The following is a 24,947-nucleotide window of genomic DNA, read 5'->3' as shown; positions in this document are numbered from 1 at the left end:
CACATTGTGAGCTGAGCAGGATGTATTTGTAAATTTGAGCCTCTCTAGAATGTAACTTGGGTGTGTACGATAATTTTTCTCAAAATTCGATAATTTTGAGYTGCTGATACGATAATTCAACATTTCCCATCTGGCAACGCTGCTTGGATCACATCATTGGTTCAGTCATTCGATGCCTCTTTTAGACTGTTTTGCATTGAATATTTAGCATAAGTCACTTTTGTTGTACTTTTTAACATTTTTGTTCATATTTTTCATCTTACTGTAGCTCTTTTGTTCTTAATTTTTCTTGAAAAGCTTATTTTTTAATTATCTGACACAAGCTAAGCATTCTCTGCAGTTTGCTAATTCTCAAAAATCTAAGAATTTGTTAGTTTAATTGTGGAAAAATTGCATATTTGTTCACCAAATTATCTTCCATCATATAGCAAGCATATAGTTAGATTAAAAAAACAGTTAAAAATACAAATAAAAGTATAAAATAAACTACTTACCAAACAACCTTCTGGTCTCAGTAGAATCAAGCTAACAGCTGCAAACAGCAATGTGAGCTTTTGTCCACAAAATGGCGCCAAAACACCTCGAACTGAGGCACGAGCTCATTTTATAAGAAATGAGTTGTAAATTTAAAATGTTGACTAATTGCACTGTTTGATTTAAATACTGCGAACACGGTTTGTTTAAAACATGTGATACAAAAAAGCAAGTCAATAACAGCAGTTGTGACGCAAACAAAAAAGTGTGGCACGTGCATTTAATTTATTAACCACTAGAGGGCTCTCTATGGTTGCAAGTGCACATATCAAAATCTGAATGTACTCTCAGTGTTTTTATTAAAACAAATAGATAGAACAAATAGTAATTTCAGAAAAGCACATCAAATTAAATAAGGACAATTCTGGCTTTAGTTGAAATTCTTCCCATAGGTCCGATAAATGCATCGTATGCAGGAAAGTTACCACATCTGGCACTCAATTTTAAAAATGAACACGCCCACAAAGTGTCAAATAAATTACAAGTTGGCAGAAGAAACACATTTTGCAAGATGCAGCACGTGCAGTGACAAAGGGATAAAAAGAGGAGGGTTCAGCGGGAACATGGGAGTTCCCTCATGCAGCCGGAGTCCATGGCATCCGATTCAGTCACCTGAACCTGCAGCAATTCTGAGATGTTCTGGGAGCAGGTTTTATTGTTCCATGTATTCCAGAGTRGTGTTTGCCCCTCTAACATAAATATAAGAATTGTTTCTGCAGACAGAGAAATGATCTCCTGCAGGATCAGAGCTCCTGCAGCAGTGATTTTGGATTATAGGTCTTTTGAAAACCATGAACATGTCTTAAAAACAACACAGCCTAAAAACAACAAACGCCTAGACTGGTTTTTCAAGGGACAGGAAGGATGCTCTTAAAGTTGGCAGGAGATTATATTACACACATGAGAGAAAATGCAGTCTTGTTCTTTTTTGTAAATAAAGGACATAACTTGTTTAAAAACAACTTTCAAAAATATCTGAGGCCTAAAGCCAACTCAAATTCAGTTTTGTCTGTATACATAATGTAAAAAAGTATTGTTCCAAGAACAAAACCTTGTGGAATTCCACACTGTAAACACTTTATTGTTAAAATCACAGCACAATTATCTACAAACTTGTTTTGTTTTTTCATTCTTTTTTTTTATTTTGCCGTTACTTAACCAAGCAAATCCCTTTTAAGGGAGGCCTGGGCTTGAAGGCAACCTGTTTTGGTCTGTGTGGAAAGCCGGAGTACCCAGAGAAAACTCACAAAAGCACGAAGAGAATGGAACAACGAGGTCGACTCTTTTGGGTCAACATCTTCCTGTTTCAGCTGAACTTTTGTCTTAATTTAGTTAGAAGTTTGAAGAAGACGACTGGAAGCCTGTGAGACGTTCTGCTCCCTGACCTCAACTCTGGATTTTGTTTTTGATTCAAAACTAAATTCATCCACATTTCAAAAACGACAACTTTTCAATCAGACTGATTTTAAGTTTTATAATTATATTCATGCATGGCAACCAGCCGTTGAAGGATGCAACTCATAACAGCTTCGTWACCATCAGTGATAATTGCAACACACACGAACAAATGACGAATTAACTTGTAAAAAAGATTCAAAGATCTTTGGCTCTTCAGAAAACAAAGGTTGGGTGTTTCTGGTCATAATGGTTTGGGTGTGTCAAAAAAATGTCTGTTTTTCTGCAGGCGCTTTTCTTCGGTCACATGATCACCATCTTTCAGATCTCCTTTTGTGTGAAAGCCTTGACGACAGTGACAGGTGTATCCTGAGCGTTTACCTGTAATTACTGTTAACAGCAACAAGGTATGTGCTTCTTAAAATGTATGAACTAATGATCACTCAAAAAAATACGCTCAAAATACAGTGAAAGAGCAGATTAGCCAATATATATTCTCAAAATTCAAGAAAGTAAATACTCATTAAACAAAACCACAAGCCCTGCAGCAGCAGGAAATCAAAGTGACAGAAAACCAAATAGAATAGAATAGAATAGAATAGAATAGAATAGAATAGAAACAGCTTTTATTGTCCTGCAGAAGGGAAATTCAGGTGAAACAGCAGCAGCAGATACATCAGTTCACAAAACATCATAGTGCTGTGCAACAATAATAGTAGCAATAATAATAGAATTTAAAAAATAAAAATACTGTACAAGGCAATAAAGATAAAAATAAATTACTGTGTAGAAAAATTACAAACAGTCATGACAGACTCATGATCCAAGGGGATGTGCAACTGAGTCAAATTAAGTAATTTCTTGCAATGTGCATAATGTGCATGATGAATATAAAGACTAGGATATTTACAGTGCAGTATTTCAGTACAGAAAAATAGATGTACAATAGCCACAAGAGTGTTATTTATGTAATGACTGAGAAACAGAGTTGGTTATTGTGCAAACACAAGCATGGATTCTTATTAAGTTTGTTGGGAGCAGTGCTGGTTGTAGAGTCTAGCTGGGAGGAAGGATAAAAATCTGCCATCAGAGTACAACTGAAGAAGAAGCAATGATCAACAAGCTAACCAATATTGACAAATAATCCATTTTGTTCAGAGAACCTAATATTTACATACAATCTCCAACAAAAATGTCAAATTTTCAGACTTCAGTCACTCAGTCGCATTGTATGAGTAAGGGAGGGTGGTGCAGGATGCGAGGACCGATGTGTAGGGTACAAGCCGGAGGCGAGGCTGAAACATGACTCAGCTCTTTCTGATTTTCAAGTGGTGACAGACAGTTTAACACATGAAATCTGACAAGTCCCTGAAAGCCAAACTGTTTGCGGACGACTCAGTGATCTGTGGCCAGAGTAGGGAGCAGGTGGAAGAGAGCCTGGAGAGGTGGAGGGAAGAAAGTCAGCTGTGCTGATAAATGAAACAGAGGCAGGTGGAAGAGTGAGGCTGTATGAAGGAGTATTAGAAGAGSGAGAGAAAGTTAGGAAGATGAGTTTGGGTTGATTTTATTGTCTTTCACCTCAATGGGATTTTTTATTTTGCATTCAGACATATTTAACCTCATTTCATATTTAATTAAAAAAAGCCTATCCAGTAGAGGTGGGTGTATCTATCTAATTATTGATACTATCAAYACCAAGACGAGTATTTGTATCGAATCAATAGCGTGACGAGATCAGTTCTTATTTACACTTTATTTGCACCACACTGACTTTATTTTTGACAAATAAAGTGAAAATAAAGTAATTTGTTCAATCTCCAAATCATTTGGAGTTTGTCATTAGTGCTCTTCATCATGGAWGGTTTTTTTTATTGCGTTGTTGACACTGTTATACTTATATCTTATATAATGTTGCTTCTTTTTTGTTATTTTGCATGTTTTTTCTTAAACTGTGTAGAAAGTAATAGAGGAATTATTTTATTTTTTATATTGTGTTCTTTTATTTTGTTGTAGCTGGTTGATAAAAAGCATTTTTATTTGTCTAAAAAAATTTTGCTCTTAATATAATCAACTAAGTAAAGGCAAAAATCACAAAATTGTTCATGAACATGACAAGTATCTTTGTTGTAGCTTTGTATTTACTTGGAATCATATCGTTAGCAAAATCCCAAGAATCGCCCACCCCTATCATCCAGACTCTCTTGTACAGCAGACTTTTCACATGACTTCATTTTTACAAACCTTTTGAGGTCCTTGTCCTAAAAAAACCCATGAAAAGCTCACATGTAGTCCTTTTAATAATCTGTCCTTTGTAYGGGTTTAAATAAATTTTGTTCTTTTAAAGGTCGTCGCAGTCGTGATTTTTTTGCATTTGCTGTTGCACAGATACTGAGAGCTCTTTTGTTTCTTTTAAAACTGTTTCACAATCATTTGAGGTATGATTTTTTTAACACTTGAAGAAAAACAAACTTTAAGGAAAATTTCAGAGCTCTTTTGTTTCTTTTAAAACTGTTTCACAATCATTTGAGGTATGATATTTTTTTAACACTTGAAGACAAACTTTAAGGAAAATTTCCCACATTATTTTCTTATTTATTTATTTTTTTCAAGAGACAAACCTTGTACCTTCCATCAAACTGGGAACGGGTTGCTACTTGTCCAAATCTCAGCTTATAAAATTCTATTTTTTATGACCAAATAACCCAACAGTGTGTAATTGTAAAGGAAAACTATCATTCTACAGCTGCAGCCTCTCCGCATGCAGAGATGTCTGTCTCACCAATAACTTTATTTGTTAAAGTGAAGAAAAGACCCGCCCTGCCCTGGAGCCTCCGTGATGCTCCTAAATYACACGGAGCTGTCATTAATGTTGACAGAAGAAAACGCCCCTGTCTTTCTCTGCCACTCTCAAATCTTACCTGTTCTGCTGCTTTCCAACAGTCACGTTGGACGACAAGAGGGCAGAGCTTCACACACACACCCACATTTTTACACACCRACCTCATAAATACAGAGGCAGCACAAGCATAGGAAGCAAATCATTCTCCTTCTGAGTCAGGTACGTGTTGGTTTATCATTTAAAACGAGTGCAGAGAGTCTAAAGTTTTTAATTTCTATTTGTTGGTTGTTGTTTTTTTTTTTTTTCAGGAAAACCCTTTGTTTTGATCTCACCAACAAGACAAAATGAGTGATCGTAAGTGTCTTTGTTGTAAACTGACTGATTTACGCACACACTTCTGCTACTCACTGTATTTTATCTTATGCTGACTCAAATTGTTATTGTGCAGCTATTCATTGAGAATGTTTGTGCAGATCAACAAAAGATTTTGTGTTTGTTTTTGTGATAATTAAAAACCATTTTTTTACCATTCTGTCTGTTTTTCTCTACCTTTTCCACAGCTCATGCAACAACTGTGAGTCATTTTTTATTTTTTCAATCTGGTGTTTAACACAAAAAATTTAAATATTTGTACTTATGATTTTGTGTTCTTATATTTGGTGAAGCCTGCAGCAGGGGATGCTCAGGAAGTAAGTACATCTTTTACGCTTCTTATTTGTTTTTGGCTGCTTTTCTGGTTCATGTTGTATTTTTGTAATATAATCTCCAGTTAAGATTGTTTCTCCTCACTAAAATATTGTGTCATTTTTTTTGTGACTGATTAAAGTGCAAAGGAAAGAAGGACGGACATGGACACGGAGAAGGAAAGGGACATGGACATGGACACGGAGAGGGAAAGGGACATGGACACGGAGAGGGAAAGGGACAAGGTCATGGTGACAAAGAAGGTCATGGACATGGACATGGCAAGAAATGAAAGAAACCATAGTGTTACATAAGAAATGATGAAATCACTAAATTGATATTTTGTGATGTTGTTTAATCTATAATGGTATTGCAACTCTAATAAAATACTCCATTGCACAATTTCTCTCTTTTTATTTTAATTATTATTATTATTATTTTGCATGACATGTTTAAAGGYGCACAGATTTATTTTATCCAGAGCAGATGACCTCTCAGAACTYGGTGTGGCTTCAACAATTTAATGGCAGGACATTATCTGAAGTCTTCATAAAAAAGCACTTATGTGAAATTTATCAGAACATAAAGAAATGACAACAAAAAGTCAAATCATTCAAAAAGATTAAATCAAAGTTGTGTGAAATAAAAACCTTTGTCTGCTTTTTAAATGTATAAGTTTGTCACTTAGAAGGCTTTTTAAAATGTATTGTCATGTATGTTATATAATGAAGTAAAATAAGTCAACAAACTAGAAAACTATATTTACTGAGTAAAAAAAAAGATCCAAAATAAGAGTAGGATAGGTTTTTCTGTTAGTGGTCTAATATGACAATAAAGCCCCGTTATTTGCCTTCATCAGACCCACATGGATACAGTTAGGTCCATATATATTTGGACACAAATTTTGTCTTTTTACCTGTTTACTGAAACATATTCAAGTTATAGTTATATAATGTACAAGGACATAAAGTCCAGCATTCAGCTTTCATTTGAGGGTATCCACATTAAAAYTGGATGAAGGGTTTAGGAGTTTCAGCTCCTTAACATGTGCCACCCTGTTTTTMAAGGGACCAAAAGTAATTGGACAATTGACTCCAAGACTATTTCTTGGACAGGTATGGGCAATCCCTTCATTATGTCATTGTCAATGAAGCAGATAAAAGATCTGGAGTTGATTTGAGGTGTGGTGCTTGCATTTGTAAGGTTTTGCTGTGAAGTAAACATGTGGTCAAAGGAGCTCTCCATGCAGGTGAAACAAGCCATCCTTAAGCTCCAAAAACAGAAAAAACCCATCTGAGATATTGCTACAATATTAGGAGTGGCAAAATCTACAGTTTGGTASATCCTGAGAAAGAAAGAAAGCACTGGTGAACTCATCAATGCAAAAAGACCTGGATGCACACGGAAGACAACAGTGGTGGATGATCACAGAATAATCTCCATGGTGAAGAGAAACCCCTTCACAACAGCCAACCAAGTGAACAACTCTCTCCAGGAGGTATAAATATCTGAATCTACCATAAAGAGAAGACTGCGTGAAAGTAAATACAGAGGGTTCACTGCACGCTGCAAGACACTCATAAGCATCAAGAATAAAAATGCTAGACTGGACTTTGCTAAAAAAAAAACATTTTAAAAAGCAGCACAGTTCTGGAAGAACACTCTTTGGACAGATGAAACCAAGATCAACCTCTACCAGAATGATGGAAAGAGAAAAGTCTGGTGAAGGCATGGTACAGCTCATGATTCAAAGCACCACATCATCTGTAAAACACAGCAGAGCAGTGTGATGGCTTGGGCATGCATGGCTGCCAGTGGCACTGGGTCACTGGTGTTTATTGATGATGTGACACAGGACAGAAGCAGCCCAATGAATTCTGAGGTATTCAGAGCCATACTTTGTGCTCAGATCCAGCCAAATGCAATCAAACTGATTGGTCGTCGTTTCATACTACAGATGGGCAMTGACCCAAAACATAAAGCCAAAGTAACCCAGGAGTTTATTAAAACAAAGAAGTGGAATATTCTTGAATGGCCAAGTCAGTCACCTGATCTCAACCATTTCACTTGTTAAAGACTAAACTTCAGACAGAAAGGCCCACAAACAAACAGCAACTGAAAACCGCTGCAGTGAAGGCCTGTCAGAGCACTAAAAAGGAGGAAACAGAGCATCTGGTGATGTCCATGAGTTCAAGACTCCTGGCAGTCATTGCCAACAAAGGGTTTTCAACCAAGTACTAGAAATGAACATTTTATTTACTATTATTTAATCTGTCCAATTACTTTTGAGCCTCTGAAATGAAGGGATTGTGTTTAAAAGATGCTCACATTTTTATGCAATCATTTTGTTCAACCCACTGAATTAAAGCTGAAAGTCTGAACTTCAACTGCATCTGAATTATTTTGTTTAAAATTCATTGTGGTAATGTCTAGAACCAAAATTAGAAAAATGTTGTCTCTGTTCAAATATATATGGACCTAACTGTAGTTGGTGTCATTGTTCTGTCATTTTAAAAATGTTTGTGCAGCTGCCTTGAAGCGATCGCATCTTGATTCTTCCCTGTTTAACTGGTTTGAGCAAGTTTACATGCTTTACAAACGTTTCTCTACCGAAACTGTTGAATCTGGAAAAGGTTACAGACAGCTCTCTGTTGTTGTTTATTTATTTATTTTTTTTTTTTTCAGTTCAAGATTAAGCTGAAAATCACATTCAATATTTGAACCCATCACTGGACAAAAATAATCTGGGTGAAATAAAAAAATTAATCCTTGAAGTTCATCTGCCTGTTTTTTCATTAAGATTTAATTTAAATTAAAGTTTATTTGAATTAAGTGCGAAAATAGTCACCTAAACATGCAAAGAAGAGAAAACTGTACCTGCAGTAAAACGTGGAGCAGGATCAGTTACATCCTGCTTTGCTGCATGTGAAACTTGGTGTTTTGAATCTGTGCAGAATACAATGAAATTTCAAGACCGGCAAGGCATTTTGAATGCAAAATGTGATGCCCAGTGCCAGAAAGCTTGGTCTCAGTTGCAAAAAACAGGTTAATGACACAAAACTCAGATAAAAGTAACCAATGGCTTAGAACAAAGCACTGGATTGAAGGATAAGAACAAATGTATCCACATCTGTGTACAGATTAGATTAACAGATTAGGTCACATTCAGCAGGTTTGAGCAGCTTGATTAAACCAACTGCTCTCGCGTTCCAATGCTTTTATTAATCTTATCCTCATGATTTCCTTTTTGAATAACAGTAGATAAAACTGTCAAACAGTCATTCTGCTTCCAGATTTCAACTCTGGATTGTTGTGATTTCGGTTTAACGTTAAGAAATAATCCTGAAACGAAACAAACCCCATTTAAAACTGAACAGCTAATGCCTGATCCAACCAGTTTTTCTTTTTTTGTCTGCATCTCAGACTGATTAATGGACGACCACACATGTAAACAAACGATTACATGATGACATCATTAGTGAAATCAAGTTTGTGCAGATCAGTTATTGCCCTCAATGAGTCCGAACCCACGTCTCGGAGACTAAACTTTGACAAGATTATAAAATCAGAACAAAAACCAGCAAATTGCTTTGGAGGGTAAAACAGAGACATCAGGGTGACCTCATGTGTTCAGATCACCTTGAAGAAATTTATTGGGGTTTAGGTTATATACTGACTTTTAATTACATACACATGATATAGTCTTATGATAGAAGAACTGTAAATGTTGTTAAATGTGACTGTTTTGCTTAACGTGATGATTTTATATAGATAGATACATGCCTGAAAACAAATTCAACACATATCTGAACTTTTAAATCTTCATCAGGCTAGATTATGTTTGTCTGGAGACATGGCTTCGAGCAGCTGTAGGGACCCCTCCCCGATGACGTAATCAAATAGGCGGAGCCATGTCTTCTCTTCCTGGTTTTCAGTCTGACTGCTTGGTCTGGGTTTTGTATGATCTCCCTTTATTAATCTTTTCCATGCACTGGTACGTTCTCTGTATGGTTCAAGCACACAAACTGGTAAACGAACACACACAACAATATTTTTCTTTCAACCTGACTGGATTTTTCAGATTTCTTTCTGAGTGAAGAGGCGTGACACAACCAGTGTCTCGGTCCAGCCCTGCTTGCGTACAAACAGTCAACTGCAAGTAAAAGCAGGACAATTTTTATTAACAATAAATGTTGTTCCTTTTGCCAAATCTTTAAAAACACTGCGAGAGCTGCAGCAAGTCCAGTTTGACACTCGGTCAATGCAGAAACACGTCGCTGCAGCACAGGCAGAGTGAGATTCGTGAGAACCTCCTAAAAGAAAAAYGCTTTAATTGCAGGAAAACATTCTTTTAAAGCTATCATGTCCTGACAGATTCATGTCCTGTGAGCTCATGCACCTTCATCCCAACAGTTCACCTGACTGCACAGACAAGACCAAACCATCACCTCTCCACCTTCGTGCTTCATAATGTGGTATTCCTTACAGGTTTTTCAAAACGTGGTTTGTTTTTACGTACAGAAATGAGTRAAAGGGCTTTTGCTTTTATTGCACCTTTTGCACGTTTGGAAAATCAACAGACTTAATATCTTTAAGAGCTTTTAAATCAATAGAGAATTGTGCTTAATTCCATATATGTTGTTAATTTTGCTGYAATATGTTTCATATTATTTCCTTTTGGTAATTTTTTGTGTAACTATATAACTTAAATGTACTTACTGCTTGGCCAGAACTCCCTTGAAAAAGAGCTTTTTCATTTATCTCAGGGATTTTTCCTGGTAAAATAAAGTTTTAACAATAATAGCAGTACACTCTTTTTTTAAATCCAGATTTACACTAAAATGTTTGTTATTAAATGACAGCTTCGGGCTTTGCGGCTGTTTGTTTTTATCTGCCCTGCCCTCGAGCCCTTCAGCAGATCATAAACAAAATATTTTTTGGAGTTGTAACTCAGTTTTCTCAGCTCTTCTAGTCATCATGAGCTCTGGTTTGACAACAGAGCTGCACAACCACACCCACATTCTTCAGCTCAAACACAACCTGGTTATATTCTGACATAACAAACAGTGTAACTAAGGTTTGTTTCGTTGGCTGTAACAATGTAGCAAAAGCTGCAAGATACAGGTTTGTGCGATGAATTTTTCTTGAAGTGTGATGTTTTAGAAACGCATCTGGATTCCAGTAGACATCATCACTTTCTGCAGGTGATGATGTCTTTGTTTGTTACCAAAATATCTCAAGATTGTGCTGAACGATATTTGCAAAGTCAGACCAAAGTGGCTACAACTCTGATCATTTCTCATCAGAAGATGAGTTTTGAAGAAAATATGTGCTCCTTTGCATTCCTTCTCCTCCCCAGACCTTTAGTTTTWATATTCTGTAGCAGTTTTTATTACAGGAAGTCTGTTTTTAATTAATTTTGTTACTTTTATTATCAGCTGAATCCAGTCTTTTTTTAAATTACCTTTTTTTCCTTGTCACTTAAAGTGCCTGTGACACACCTATCTTTCAAATACAAAAAGTCAAACAAAACTTTTTTATACTTAAGAAAATTAGCATAATACACATGATTTTACACATTTTGTCTCATAACTGGACTATTTTCTTTTGGATTTGGCTCAGACAAAGTGAAACAGGAAGTGACATCAAAGGGGAACTCTTTAATAAAATAAACTCTGGTTTTTGTTTATTAAAACAAAATTATTTAAACTCAAAATAATCTAAAGAAACATCAGATTCTTCTCCACAGTCTCTGTTGTTGGCTGTTGTAGCAATGCTCTGCTCACATGCACATTCCCCTTTGACATCACTTCCTGTTTCTTCACACGCAAATATCTCAACAACTGTTCATCTCAGCGACGTGACATTTCTTTTGCAATATTTTATCAATATTCCCTTTCCAAAAATGCATTCATGTTTATTACAAAAAAAAACTGATGTCACAGGCACTTTGAAAGCATTTGTGCAGACTCTTTATCCACACTATTAAAATATTTTCTGATTTCAGGTAATAAAACACTTATATGCACGTGCAACCTCATCTATAGCGTTAAACACAGATATACAACTGATGTAAGGAAACATGAACTAAATAAGCCTTTTTGGGGATAATGATCTATTTAGTTTTAACATAAAAATTGAGAACTGATAYTCAACTTGCAGAAATATGAGTGTTCAGAAAATAAAATCACAGACAAAAAATGACTCCAAAAAACAAACATTTAGTCTTTATTTGATCTCTTTAACTGATAAGTAGCAATGTAAAACCTGATGTCTATTTAGATTTAAAGCAGCTGTAAATTTCATTAAAAAAACTTACAAGAGGTGCAAAACGATCAAAAATCCCTTTGTTACACGTTGTTACATGTATGTCAGGATTTAGTGTTAAAGGGAAAATCAACAAAAGATTAATTCTCTAGTGTGGTGCTAATAAAAATTCACAGTAGTTGTTTAAAAAGTTATCTTTGAAAATAAGTCAGAAATTTAACGGAGGAGTTTGTGATTTCAGCAGAACGGCTCGTCTCAGACAACAAAGACTGTTGTCTGGACTGGTTCTGGACTCATTGTCTCACAGCTTTCGTGGAAAAGCACATCTTTACACGCGAGCAGCAGCAACTCGAGGCACCTCCAGTCAGAACTCGTCCAGTGTGTGTGTGTGTGTGTGTGTGTGTGTGTGTGTGGGGGGGGGGGGTCGTCAGGAATGTTTAGTCTGGAGAGAACAGGAAGCAAAGAGGAACATTTTTATAATTATCTCTTACCAACATCTTTCATTAAACCAGATGTGTGCATTTTATTCCTCATACCTTTAGTACCACCAACCAGAGCAGAGGAGGTTCCTTTAGAAGAGCCCGCTGACCTGCTCAGTCTCAGGGTCCAGGTCGATGTCGTAGAAACAGGGTCGGGTGGGCAGACCGGGGATTGTGGGCATCTGAACAAAACAGCTGCATCAGAAACCTCAGCAGGAAATATCACCTGCAGTGTGATATTCAATGAACCACGGGAGAGATTCTACTGAAGCTCTCAGAAAGTAAWCCTTGGACCTGTGGAGTCAACCCGATTCAAGATGGCCGCCACAGCTAACCAGTATTGGCCAACGCAGAAACAGTCGCACAGATACTGGGCTAAAATTGTTTGGTAATAGCTGAGACTGATCCAGAACCAGTGGCGGGCACAGTTATGCTAATCCAGTAATAGCAGAACTAGCTTCTCACTTAGCAGATTAGCTTTAACGCTAACTTGGAAACAGCTTGTGGACCGATTAGCTACCACTAAATTAGGTTCTGCTAATTTTAACTCTACTAAAAACAATCACACGTTTAAAACACTTCTATTTATTTGTTGTTTGTCATGAATAAAATAAAAACCATCCCCTCTTACAAGCAGCGCTGGACGTGTCAGGCAACAAGTGTGTTAGCATGTAGCATCCTTAGCAGCTAAACTTCAAACTAAGAGTATCAAAAAGGAATTAAACAAAATTTAACAATACTTAAATAACGAAAAATGACTACGTTTAAAATATCGTAGAGAAAGCATTTGCTGTTTGACCAACTTCAAACAGTATTTGTAAAAATACAAACTTGATCAAAGGAAAAGCTTTTATTCCTAAAAGGGTTAAACTGGAAGTAAGTTAGAGATATAACTGTGGTTTGGATTGGCCAATTTGCTACCTTAAAATTAAACCAAGTTTGCATCAGTCCCACCAAGACACAGGCTGGATGACAGTCGTCTTAGCGGTTAGCGTTAGCTTCCAATAATTTTGTAATCAGTTTAGCCGTTTAGCGTTAGCATAGCTAAGATTCTTGTTTAATGGATTAGTGGTTAGTGAAGCTAACTTCTTGGTTAGCCGTGCCCACCACTGTACAAAACATACTCCAAGCACTAAACAGATCCAAAAGATTTTTGAGACTTATTTGGCGTGTTTGTCTGTTAGCAAAATATCTTCTGACCCACCGTTTGGATACATATTTTAGGTCTTTTATATGTTCCAAAGTTAGTAACAAATTTAATAAGTAAATAAAAGTTTGTTTAGAGCTTACGGTTCCAACCAGCGGGAAGAGGAAACCAGCGCCCACACTGGCTCGGATGTCTCTAATCGGCAGCACAAAACCGGTGGGCACGCCTTTCTTCTCTGCCTCATGAGACAGAGACAAGTGTGTCTTGGCCATGCAGATCGGAAGGTTACCAAAGCCCTGCAGGAAAACACACAAAAAAATGGTGTTTTTATAAACGAATCTCCATTTGCAGTGACTCTGAGCAAAGAAACAGACTTTAGAGTCCACTGTGAGGCACTGCTCACCTGTTTGGTGTACAGCTCCACCTTGTGTTGGGCTTCAGGAAGAAGCTCAATATCATCGGCTCCATAGATCTTCTGAGCGATTATCCGAATCTTGTCAGCAACAGGAAGCTAAAGAGAAATTTGTTTAAAAAATTAAAAAGTAAAAAAAGAAGTTAAATCACAATAACTTAGATAAGAGTTTATACCTCTAAATCATAAAGGAATTTAAAGCTGCTGGGGGCCTCGCTGGCCCTCTGGACGGCCTGACCGAGGGCCACGGCGCCGGCTCCACCTTCAGCCCAGTGGAAGCATCGGACCGCATCAAAAGCTCCGGAACCTTTGGCCAGGCTGCAGACCAAGTCCAGTTCAGCCTCTGTGTCCGTCCTGTCAGTCAGCACGAAAACAAACAGAAAACACATCAACACTGAGGTTTAGTTAATTAATTTAATGTTTTTTTTAATATGATCTTTAAAATCACTCACATGAAAGCATTGACAGCCACCACCACCGGCACACCAAAGTGTTTGGCATTTTCTATCTGTTTCTTCATGTTGCTGCAGCCATTTTTCAGCAGCTCCAGGTTCTGCAAACAGAGACAAAAAACATTAAAACGTTCTGTCGTTTCGGGTATGTAGACATGAACCAAAGGCTGCAAACAATTTAGCCTATAATATACGTATATATGAACTGAAATTTGGTGTGAGAACATRATTAAAGTTGGTTGTTTTTCTGCTTTACCTCCTCCACATATTCCTTAGGCAGTGGCATCCCAGCAGTGACCTGAACACAAGAAATGTTTGAGCAAATAGCTTTTAAAAACACAACAACTCCCTCAGATTAACTTTACTCACCGTTGGTCCTCCACCGTGCATCTTCAGAGCCCGAACTGTCGCCACCAGAACCACCACGTGGGGCCTCAGGCCCGAGTAGCGGCACTTGATGTTAAAGAACTTCTCCATGCCGATGTCGGCACCGAACCCGGCCTCCGTCACTGTCAGACACACACAGAGGTTGTGAGACGTCAGGGTTAGGAACTGATTTTTTTTTTAAAGGGAACTTCTTTGTGCCATCTTCTTACCCACAAAGCCCTCGGGTCCGACCAGCTTCAGGGCGATTTTATCAGCCAGAATGGACGAGTTTCCGTGAGCGATGTTTGCAAAAGGGCCGGCGTGAACGAACACAGGCGTTCCCTGTGAATTCAGAAATTAAAATAACCAAAAAAAAAACATTTAAATTGAAGTTTTTTATCTGTTTTAACGCTCACCTCCAGCGTCTGCATCAGGTTTGGCTTGATGGCATCTTTCATCAGCACAGTCAGGGCTCCGCTCACGCCCTGCAGAGGAAATAAAACGTTTTTACAACGAAACAAACAGAGCTGCACACCGAGCGTCACGGAGCACGCTCTGACCAGGTCCTCGGTGGTGATGGGCTCTCCGCCTCGGCTGGTGGCTACAACCATCTTGGCCAGGCGCTGTCGCATGTCCTGGAGGCTGCTGGTGAGGGCGAGGACGGCCATGATCTCGCTCGCCACTGTGATGTCAAACTGGGCCTGAGGGGACAAACTGACATCAGCATCTAAAGGAAGATGTTGAATTTTTTTGAAATGTTGCAGGTGTATTTACATCCAGCTGCATTAGAAATGAAACTAGAGAAATCACATTTTCTAAAAGACTGAAACTGAAAGAACACAAGCTAAAAGAAGCACACCGCTAGACAAGCTAAAAAGCTAAAGAGACCAAAATATTAGCTCAAAGTAGCAAAAAGCTAACTAAAAAATAGAGACTGCATTTCCTGTGAAAATGCAGTGTGAATATTCAATGCTGAGAGATTTTTGATGAAAGTTGAAAAGGTTCAAAAGCAAAAATATTATTCTGAGTTAAATTTGAACAACTGATTTTTGATGAAAGAACACCACGAGTGAAAAATCAGAAGACAGACAGCTGAAATTAGCAAAAAAAGGTAGATTAAACAAGATAAAATCAGATGTAGAAATCAAATCAGCAAAAAACAAGAACTTACAATTTGTTTTGAAATAACTAAACAAGCTGAAACCACATAAAAATAGCTAAAAATAGCTGAAATAGCTAAAATTATCTCAAAAATAAAACAGAAAGAGAGTGATTGCTAACAGAAAGAAGTACAAATAACAAAAATGTGAATTTAGCTTAAAAAAAAGCTCAAACTAGATGAAATCAGCTTAAAAGTAGCTAAAAAAAACAGCTTAAATTAGCAGAAAGCAGCCAAAAGAAGCACAAAAAGTTTAAATTAGCAGGAGAATAGCACAAAAGTTCATAATGATAGCTTAAAAAAATTAACAAAAACAGACACAAATGGGAGCTGAAATTAGCCCAAAGAAGCTAACAAAAACAGAGCTAGAACAAAAAAGGTAAAAAGTGCAGCTGAAGTTTATGAACATTGAAAATGCATGGAGCTGTCTTCAACATCCTTAAAACCCTCAATGAGAAAAAAATGGCAGAAAAAGCTAAATATCTCAAAAAGTTTAAACTGCTGAAGTACCAAAAGTCAAAGCCAGAATGTCTTGAAAGAGCTGAATAATTTGATGTATAAATTGTTGAAATAGCACTAAATGTGTGGAACAAGACACGTGCTGAAAAATGTACTGAAGTAATGACAGTTTGAATTCTTGATAAAACATTCACACAAGTAAAAACAGAAAAATACTAGCTAAAAGTTAAAAGCAGCAAAAGGTTAGACAAATTAAGCAAAGGACTAACTAAAAGCTAAATGTAGCAAAAGGTTAGTTAGAGGCTAAAAGTAGCAGAACAGTAGCTAAAAACTAAATTAGCATAGGAAGACACAAACAATGTTTATAGTGAAATTGGAGAGAGCTCAATGTATTTCTGTAGGGAAAATATTTGTAAATAAAATTAATATTTGAAAAACATAAAAGCTACAGAAAGCAGAAAACAGAGATGAACATTTCCATGTATGAATGACTAAAATAGAACAAAGTTTGCAGAAGTAGCCAGAGAAAGTGTACAAAGAGAAATAAACACAAAAACTGTGCTGACTCAGCGGTATCAAAACGTACAGATATTTTAGTCCCACCTCTCTTGTGTGTCCCTTCTCAGTCGGCGACTGTCCGATGGTGATTTTCCTCAAGAATCGATCATTTGTGTCCAAAACTGACATAAAAAAAACAAAGTATGGCTATTTTTACACGAGGCTCAATATTCAGTAACTGAACGATCCTACAGAGTAGCACACCAGAAGCTCTTACCTCTCTGCCAGGTAACAGAGCTTGGGTTCATGTCCAGGCGGGCAAAGCGGGTAATTTCCTCATCTGTTAGAGTGGAAGGATCGGTCTTCTCTATCCCCAGTTTCTAGACAAATTTTTAAAAGATAAGTACAGCTCTGTGCAAGAATTTAAACAAAACAAAAGCAATAGGGTTTATTACTTTCAATCTGCAGAGCTGGATTGGGGAGAACGTCCTCTTTCCTCCACTGACTGGGACCAAGCGGTTATACAGAGCCTGAGCGAGCRCGCAGCAGGAAAACAGAAGGAAAACCTGAATGAATCTGAACTGTGGGGATGTTCGGCCCTCCACCTACAGAAGAGAGAGCCCACCTTGTCGGACTGCGTGGCCTCGTGGAATATGCGAGCGTCGATGGCGGCGGCCACCAAGTTGTTGGCAGCTGTGATGGCGTGAATGTCACCAGTCAGATGGAGGTTGAACTGCAGCCACATAAAAAAACAGGGTTAACAAAAAGACACACTTTTTCCTCATAAAAAAACACAACCTTTATGGAGGGCAGAGCGGTACCTCTTCCATTGGAATGACTTGAGAATAGCCGCCGCCTGCAGCGCCTCCTAGTGACGAGACAAATAATGACGACTTTTAGAACAGATTCAACTTTAGGTCAGAGGCGTGGAGGTCTAGAAAACAGCTGGAGGGGGTCTTGACCACATGAAGAGTCAGTATTTACATTACTGTACATAAAGGCAACATAGCAAACAATAAAGGGATGATTGTAAAAACTTTTAATGATTATAAAAAAAACACATTATTATTAGAGTATATAAGCTTTGTAATGTATATAAAAATGGCAGAAAGTTGTGTGGTTTATGGATTTACCAACTGAAGAGAAACAGATTTTATTTTGTTTACCTGGATGTGGATGTGATCTGAGCAGAACTGAAGCTTATAAAGCCGATTTAACCACTATTAATTATTGAACTGGCTAGCAGATATTAGCTTTTGGAGCAAAAATACACAAATCACTGAATATTACAAACTTGCATTACCTCAGATTTATGGAACAATAATTATATATTTAACTATTTTTAGGTTTCTATAAGACAAACCTGTTGAAACGATGGTTAGCCAATAGCAGTAGAGACAAGTTTATTAATTTAAAGAGGATATATCATGCAAAATCCACTTATTTAGCTGTTAAATACATTTTGTTGTGTACCTGGAGTCTCTAGCAGTGAAGTATTTTTTTATTTAGTCTCTCCTGGTGCTGCTTAGATATCTTTATATTCTGTTTGGGTCGGATTTTCCAACTTGTTCAGTTTTCTCTATTTTCTATGACGTTTTCTAAACTATTAAATCAACTTATTTGCGACAAAACTTCCAAATAAAGTCTGGACTTAACTATAATTTGGTGGTCTTCACTCTCCTCTGGCTCTGGGTCAGACTCTGGCTCCAACATATAAGTCTGGATGGACAAGTCTTCCCTTGGTGACATATTTTAATTAATTTGTAAATAAAATGTTTCTGCGCTGTTGTAYAGTCGTAAACCCCTCTATTAAACTAGAATGGAAGCTGGAGAGAGGCACACGCCTCAGAAAAAAAGGGTGAAAAAGAGGTTTGTGGAGTTACACCAGCTATGTTTACATGCGCAAAATTATTTGATGGGATTGAAATGCATTCGGATTAAATAATCCGAATGTATCGTTTACATGCGCACAATCAGATCACGATGAGTGTTTACATGCACCAGGCTTTTATTCAGAATAGAAGCACTGACGTGCGCAGTTGTAACTTTCCCTGAAAAAAAAAATTAAAAATAAAAAACACAGAAAAAAAAATCTTCTTCCATGATGAACATAAACAAACGTCTTCTGAGCGCTCAGAATGGACCCGCGACAGGTTTTAATAATGCTGTGTGTCTTCCTTCTTCACTGAATGAGAGAACGAGAGGAAAAGTTCTGTRCTGCTGTCCCTCCCTCCTCAAAAGAGCAGAAACCGCTGGCTGAAAGTCAGCAGAAATGCGCAGTCAGGTCAGTTTTCCACAATCAGAATAAGATGATCGGATTAAGTCTTTACACGCACGCTGTTCGGATTATCAATCGGCATAAACCACCCCTCCCATTCCGATTATGCTGCATTCACACCAAACGTGACTTCAGCGTCAGGTTTACAAGTAAAGTCTACGGTGGACGCGTGTCAAGAAGTGCTGCGGCGTGTCAAGTGCGATGAGAGCGGCGTGATTTGAGCGTTCGACGCGCTTTTCATAGCCAGACACTGGAGCAGTAATATCTGAACTTTTGCAGCTCGACGCGCCACGTCAACCAATCAGAGGGACTCCACTGTGTGACGTAATTACAGACTATCCGACGGGACAGTTTCCTGAATGATGTCCACTAACCTGAGACAGACAAACAGTGCCTGTAGTCTGTGTCTCGGCAGAAGACATCAGCATAAATGCAGGTCAACGGCTCATCAAACTGGACTCGAGTCAGCTCGCAGATCCTGGGTGATGAAACTCACCAAACTCAGAACGTCTCTGAATTATCTGGTGAATTAATTATGAATTAATTATCTGATAAGCGCGATGTTCTCTTGCACTCAATAAATAAAGCAAAGCCACTTTCTTTATTTCATCCGACATTAAACAGAGACCGGCAGAGGAGGAGAAAGCAGCAGAGAGAGGGARGGGGCGGGGAGGCTCGCGCTTCAATAGCAATTTTTTTCCAAAATTTTTCATTTCTTAAAAAAAAAAAAAAAGTAATTCTATGTGCAATAAAAAATACAAACGTGCAAAAAAATACAAAAGTGTCCAACTTGAAGCATTGGACGTGATTCAGACGATGAAATCGCGTTCAGTGTGAACGCAGCATTACGTATTCATTCGGATCGAGCTGAATCGGGTCAGAATAACTTGAATGGAGGTTTTACATGATGCATTTTTATTCTGAATGGCCGTTCCGATTACTTRTGTCCATGTAAACGTAGCTAATGAGGAATTCAGATCAAAGCATTGCAGTTCCACTTTATATAGACCCAAATGAATGAGTTAAATRTGAAAAATAAGGATTTTAATGCATGATGTGTCTCCTTTAAAGTATCACTGGTTTGTAACAAACATTTACTAAGTGTTGATTGGTAAATAATTATTATCATTTATGATTAAAAATATACTGTATTAATAGATGAAGTCATAATTTTTCTAATAGTTAAAAAGTCTAAGTTACTGACTAACTTCAGGTCTGGTTTAGATCATTTTTTATATGTTCTRGTATAAATCTAGCTGTTTTACATGATCACTGAATGAAATAACAATTAATAATCATATTAATAAAAAGATAATGTTACACAGATCCAGTTGGTTAATCTAATAGTTGTTATGAAGGCTGTGAGCTAACATTTCTGCTCCTCCATGTCATCACAGAAGCTAACAGGTTAGACAGAGCTCAGTCTAGTGATAATTAACTCTATGATCTATGAGGGGGCGGGGTCTCTTAATGCTACATTAATGTCCCGTTAGTGTCATAACAAAAAAGGGTCTAACCTTTAATGCCAAAGGTGGGTCCCTGGGAGGGCTGTCGAACACAAGCGAAGGCATTGAGCTTCATGTGGGCTCCCATGGCCTGAACCAAGCCGATGGTGGTGGTGCTCTTACCTTCACCCAGAGGAGTGGGYGTGATGCTGCAGGCAGAATTAAACAACACATCAGCCCAAGTTGTGTAAGAAGTCTTTGCCTAACTACAGGGATGATTGTGTGTTCTCCAGCTGCCGGGACGTACCCCGTTACCACCACATATTTGCCGTCCGGCTGCGACTGCAGCCGTTTGATGATGCTCAGCTGCACCTTGGCCTTGGTCTTGCCGTACAGCTCCACCTCGTCAGGAAGCAAGCCCACCTCCCTGGCCAGAAGGTCGATGGGCTTGGGCACGCAGGAGCGAGAAATCACAATGTCGCTGTTGAAAATAAAATAAAAATAATAAAAGAACAGCAGAATTAAGATAAATTTAGATAAACAAAGGATTTCTTACTGAATTTTTGCGTCGAAACACATATATAGTAAATAAAGGCACAAACCTTGGCACGGGCTTCTGGAGGTGGAGCTTGGTGTAAGAAATGTCCCACTTCCCAGGCTGATGGCTGTCCAGGAAACGTTTTGCGCTCAGCACTGTATTCTAAACAAATATTAAACTTTCAACCACGACATTTCTTTCAGGAAACAAAACAGATCAACATATAAACCTCACCGCCATCAGCATGGCTACGGTCATGGGTCCCACTCCGCCCGGCACCGGGGTGATGAAGCCCGCCTGCTCCTTGGCCGAGGCGAAGTGGACGTCACCCACCACCCGCTTCCCGCTGGGCTTCGTCTCATCTGAAGGAACAACAACCAAGCGTGACTTCTCCCGACTCACAGCGGGTCCAGACCACGCCGGCCGCGCCCATACCTGTGATGGTATTGATGCCACAGTCGATGACCACCGCCCCCTTCTTGATCCACTCTCCTTTCACCATCTCTGCTTTTCCAATACCGACAACCAGGATGTCTGCTTTGCTCACCTGGACCAGAACAGAGACATGAGCTGGAAAAAAAAAAAACAGCAGCAAACAGCGGATCTTCCTGCTTTGTCTTCATCAAAATGACGGCTGTGACCAAATACAGGGGCTGGTCCTTCGAAGGACCCGGTCTACCTGTTCTACAGAGGTTTACAGCAACTAAGTACATTCACTTCTTACAGTACTTAAGTAGTTTTTTGAGGATTTGTAAATTTTACCAATTATTTTTTAATAAGTACTTTTACTTTTATTTCGTTAGATTTTAAAGCTAAAACTTATACTTTTACTTCTACTTTAAAATGTAACATCTTGTTACTCGTTACAAAATTAAATATGTTGGAACTCATCATAAAAGATGTTTATTCACTCTAAAAAATGAAGTGTTGAATAGAGCTGCCACAAACGATTATTTTTATAATCGATTAATCACCAATTATTTTTTCGATTAGTCGACTAATCAGTTCATACGTTAATTGAATATAAAACATAGAGCTTATCGCGCCAGAATGCATCTGCTATCATATAACCATCGTTAGATTTTAGCTTTATGCTAACTAAAAATAATTGCTGTGGAAGGCAAGTTCTACCTTACAGATATTGCACAGGTTTCTCTTTCATTTTCTTAAAACGATCCCACACTTGAGCTCCATTGCTGGGTTGATACCAGAGCCTGTCTGTATAATGTCTTGTGACGTCCACGGCCTACCCCAGTTACCACTACTGTGCATGTGTGTCAAGGACAGAAAGGCAGACGTGGCAGTGGAAGGTGTCAAAGCAGTTTGAAGACAAAAACAAAGTAAAGAATAAAAAAAACCCAAAAAACGATTAATCGATTATTAAATTAGTCACCGATTATTTTAATAATCGATTAGTCGTTGATTAATCGACTAATCGTGGCAGCCCTAGTRTTGAATTTACTCAACAAAGTCCTGTCAACTGGCTCCACTAAGCCTAGTTGAGTAAATTGAGCAAAGAATACACATATATTGCTCCGTTTACTCAAACTGGTTCAGTGGAACCAGGTTGGTTCAGTAAATTCAGCAGTTTATTTCTTAGAGAGTGTGTAAAACTACTTTTACTTTCCCAATGTTTGTGAACAGTTTTATGACTTTTACTTGAGTAGCTTTCTCAGCAGTGAAATTTAGTTTTACCAAAGTCTTTTTCTGTTCATGTAATTTTACTTACTTTTTTCCCCCCCAAGTACTTTATAGAGCTCTGCTGGTCTACATGGGTTGGGTCTTTGGTAAACCGAAGACCAATGAAAGTAGGTTGTGAATTTAAACGGACTAGCTTTCAGCTTTATTCCTGCCCTTACCCCGGCGTATTTCCTGTCACCTAGTGACTGCGACGGCACCAAACAGAAGCAACGAAGATCAAAAATGGACAGAAATTAGCAAAATATTACTCCTGTTAATATTATTGTAAAGATGTTTATTTAAATCTTACTGTACATCTCTGTATACTGCCCTCTTGTGGTGTAAATTTAAAAAAGCTAGTATGCAGAAGTTTAAAGTTGCTTATAATGACTCAGAGTTCTGCTTAAAATCCCAGACTCAGTAGTGCAAGTGAGATGTTTAGTAACGCACATGTCAAGACAGTTCAGGCACTTATGAGAAATTTAATATATAAATTTATGTGTCGTTTGCGTAAATCTAAGAACAGTCTTATTTTAATGTCACATCCTTCTGGGCGTGCATTATGCTACCAGTCATCTTTGCGGAAATACTGGTATGCAAGTCTTTTATAAGTTTTTTTCCTTTTTTGTTGTTATGTATCATGTTTGTTTTGTCTTTTTTATGTCAATGTGGACCATGAGTCTGTTGAATAAACCAGTCAATTACTAATTAACTAAATTAGCGTAGAGGCAATGYTCAAAGTTTTAAAAGATCTGCCATACGAGCTCGTTTACCATGATTTCTGACAAGTGTAATATTAAAAACATATCACTGCAAATGACAAAGGCCCAACAACACAATCGYTTTAAACTTTCAATTTTTGTTCTGCCAGATTTTTTTTAAACCCGTACTCCTGACTCTTGTTTTGTACCCTGATACAAGCAAAAAAAACTCCCTCCCCCAAAAAACCACAGGATCAATGGGACCCGTCCCTCAACCTGGAGCAAAAGGAGGACGCYCTTGTGGGCCGCAATTTGAAGAGCCTTCAAATTTAAATACATAGACAAATCTTTATTGTCAATGTTGCACTGAAACGAACACTGCGGTCCACAATGACGAAATAATTTTGCAGCTCCCATAGTGCAAATAATCAGAACATTAAAAAAAGGTAAAATAAGAGGTATAAAATGAATAAAAATGTAAGATAAAATAAGAAAAATGTAAACAATAACCATAGCAAATAAATCAGAACATTAAAAAAGATAAAATAAGAGGTAGGAAAAGATTAAATTTGGACAGCCTTCGGCTAATCGGTCAACAAATTTGACCTTTGAAGGATGCATCCCCTGAATTTGAACACAGCCGATGCAGAAAATATTTGTAAAAATGGGGGAGGGATCTACTATTTTCTTCTGTAAGCGTGATTACGTTGACCTGTGTACCTCTCCAGCAAGATCTGCAGTTTTAGAGTGGCAGGTGGTCACCGTCGCGTGGCTCCACAGAAGCAGGTCGTGCATCGGCGCGCCAACAATCTTACTGCGACCCATCACCACCGCTCTCTTCCCCGCCACGGTCACGCCTGCGGAGAGGCAGCGAGCGCATCGTACGCTGTGTTCTCACAGTCCGTTTGGTTCCACAGCTTCAACTCAACGGCACGGTTTGAGGGGATTCGGTGTAGCGCTCACCTGTCTGTCTGATCAGCTCCATGCAGCCGTTTGGGGTGCAGGGGATGAAGCAGTCGCCCWGGTCACCGCGGGACAGCTTCCCTGCATTGGTGCTGGTCAGTCTGGAAGTGGTTTAAGATCAGAAAGAGCTAAACAAAACTCACTAAAAAATACAAGTTCAAGCTTCCGTGAGTTCTCACCCGTCTACGTCTTTCTCCGGTGCCACAGAGTTCGTGACCTTCTGGGTGTCGATCTTGTGGACTGAGTCTAAAGGCAGCTGCACGATGAGGCCGTGGACGGAGGAGTTCTCGTTCACCTCTTTGATGCTCTGAAGAACCTGCAAACAGAACAGCTGTCACAATCTGGCCTTTGTTGTGTCACACCACTGGTTTTCAGCCACTGGTTATCAGAATGTTTGACTTGTTAAGGAGATAGGTGCTATAGAACTAATTCTTTATAATGTTTTGTCCTTTTCAAAAATATTTAACTTTATTTACAAATATTTTCCCCAGAGAAATACCACAATAGAATCTTTTAATTTTCTTTAAATACACTCTGCTTAGAMATCTACTTCTTAGAGACCACATCAGTGTGGACATGTGGCCGTGTGCTTTCTTTTTTTTTATGTGTTGCATGTTTTCTATGATTTTTTCTTGTTTTGTTTTGAGGTGA

The 24,947-nt window shown here is 38.2% G+C and overlaps 1 protein-coding gene and 2 long non-coding RNA genes across 3 annotated transcripts in view; 2 read left to right on the top strand and 1 right to left on the bottom strand.

Moving 5' to 3' along the window:
- Positions 1-2,321: 2,321 nt before the first annotated feature.
- LOC106519774 (uncharacterized) lies at positions 2,322-5,854 on the top strand. The gene is made up of 6 exons (XR_001310478.1): positions 2,322-2,336; positions 4,870-4,987; positions 5,077-5,122; positions 5,329-5,342; positions 5,434-5,457; positions 5,595-5,854. It is a non-coding gene; the product is annotated as an uncharacterized LOC106519774 (long non-coding RNA).
- A 5,496-nt stretch (positions 5,855-11,350) lies between these two features.
- LOC106519766 (uncharacterized) overlaps positions 11,351-24,947 on the top strand; it is a 24,928-nt gene continuing 11,331 nt past the window's right edge. Inside the window, exon 1 of the long non-coding RNA XR_001310477.1 lies at positions 11,351-12,129. This is a non-coding gene — a long non-coding RNA (uncharacterized LOC106519766). The remainder of the gene's footprint in view (positions 12,130-24,947) is intronic.
- mthfd1b (methylenetetrahydrofolate dehydrogenase (NADP+ dependent) 1b) overlaps positions 11,898-24,947 on the bottom strand; it is a 17,757-nt gene continuing 4,707 nt past the window's right edge. Inside the window, exons 5-28 of the mRNA XM_014011543.1 lie at positions 24,476-24,612; positions 24,297-24,397; positions 24,054-24,190; positions 21,388-21,499; positions 21,187-21,314; positions 21,017-21,114; positions 20,722-20,895; positions 20,487-20,623; positions 17,513-17,559; positions 17,317-17,424; positions 17,147-17,221; positions 16,969-17,071; positions 16,797-16,873; positions 15,136-15,276; positions 14,992-15,060; positions 14,806-14,917; positions 14,579-14,718; positions 14,466-14,507; positions 14,210-14,310; positions 13,934-14,111; positions 13,749-13,856; positions 13,489-13,641; positions 12,256-12,380; positions 11,898-12,161 (exon numbers count right to left, since the gene is read on the bottom strand). Of these exons, the coding sequence (XP_013866997.1) occupies positions 12,291-12,380; positions 13,489-13,641; positions 13,749-13,856; positions 13,934-14,111; positions 14,210-14,310; positions 14,466-14,507; positions 14,579-14,718; positions 14,806-14,917; positions 14,992-15,060; positions 15,136-15,276; positions 16,797-16,873; positions 16,969-17,071; positions 17,147-17,221; positions 17,317-17,424; positions 17,513-17,559; positions 20,487-20,623; positions 20,722-20,895; positions 21,017-21,114; positions 21,187-21,314; positions 21,388-21,499; positions 24,054-24,190; positions 24,297-24,397; positions 24,476-24,612 (2,568 nt within the window). The 3' untranslated portion in view covers positions 11,898-12,161; positions 12,256-12,290. The remainder of the gene's footprint in view (positions 12,162-12,255; positions 12,381-13,488; positions 13,642-13,748; positions 13,857-13,933; positions 14,112-14,209; positions 14,311-14,465; positions 14,508-14,578; positions 14,719-14,805; positions 14,918-14,991; positions 15,061-15,135; positions 15,277-16,796; positions 16,874-16,968; positions 17,072-17,146; positions 17,222-17,316; positions 17,425-17,512; positions 17,560-20,486; positions 20,624-20,721; positions 20,896-21,016; positions 21,115-21,186; positions 21,315-21,387; positions 21,500-24,053; positions 24,191-24,296; positions 24,398-24,475; positions 24,613-24,947) is intronic.

This window comes from Austrofundulus limnaeus, unplaced genomic scaffold, assembly GCF_001266775.1.
Source record: "Austrofundulus limnaeus strain Quisiro unplaced genomic scaffold, Austrofundulus_limnaeus-1.0 Scaffold2, whole genome shotgun sequence".
Taxonomy (NCBI): domain Eukaryota; kingdom Metazoa; phylum Chordata; class Actinopteri; order Cyprinodontiformes; family Rivulidae; genus Austrofundulus; species Austrofundulus limnaeus.
This window is presented reverse-complemented; position numbering and strand designations above follow the sequence as displayed.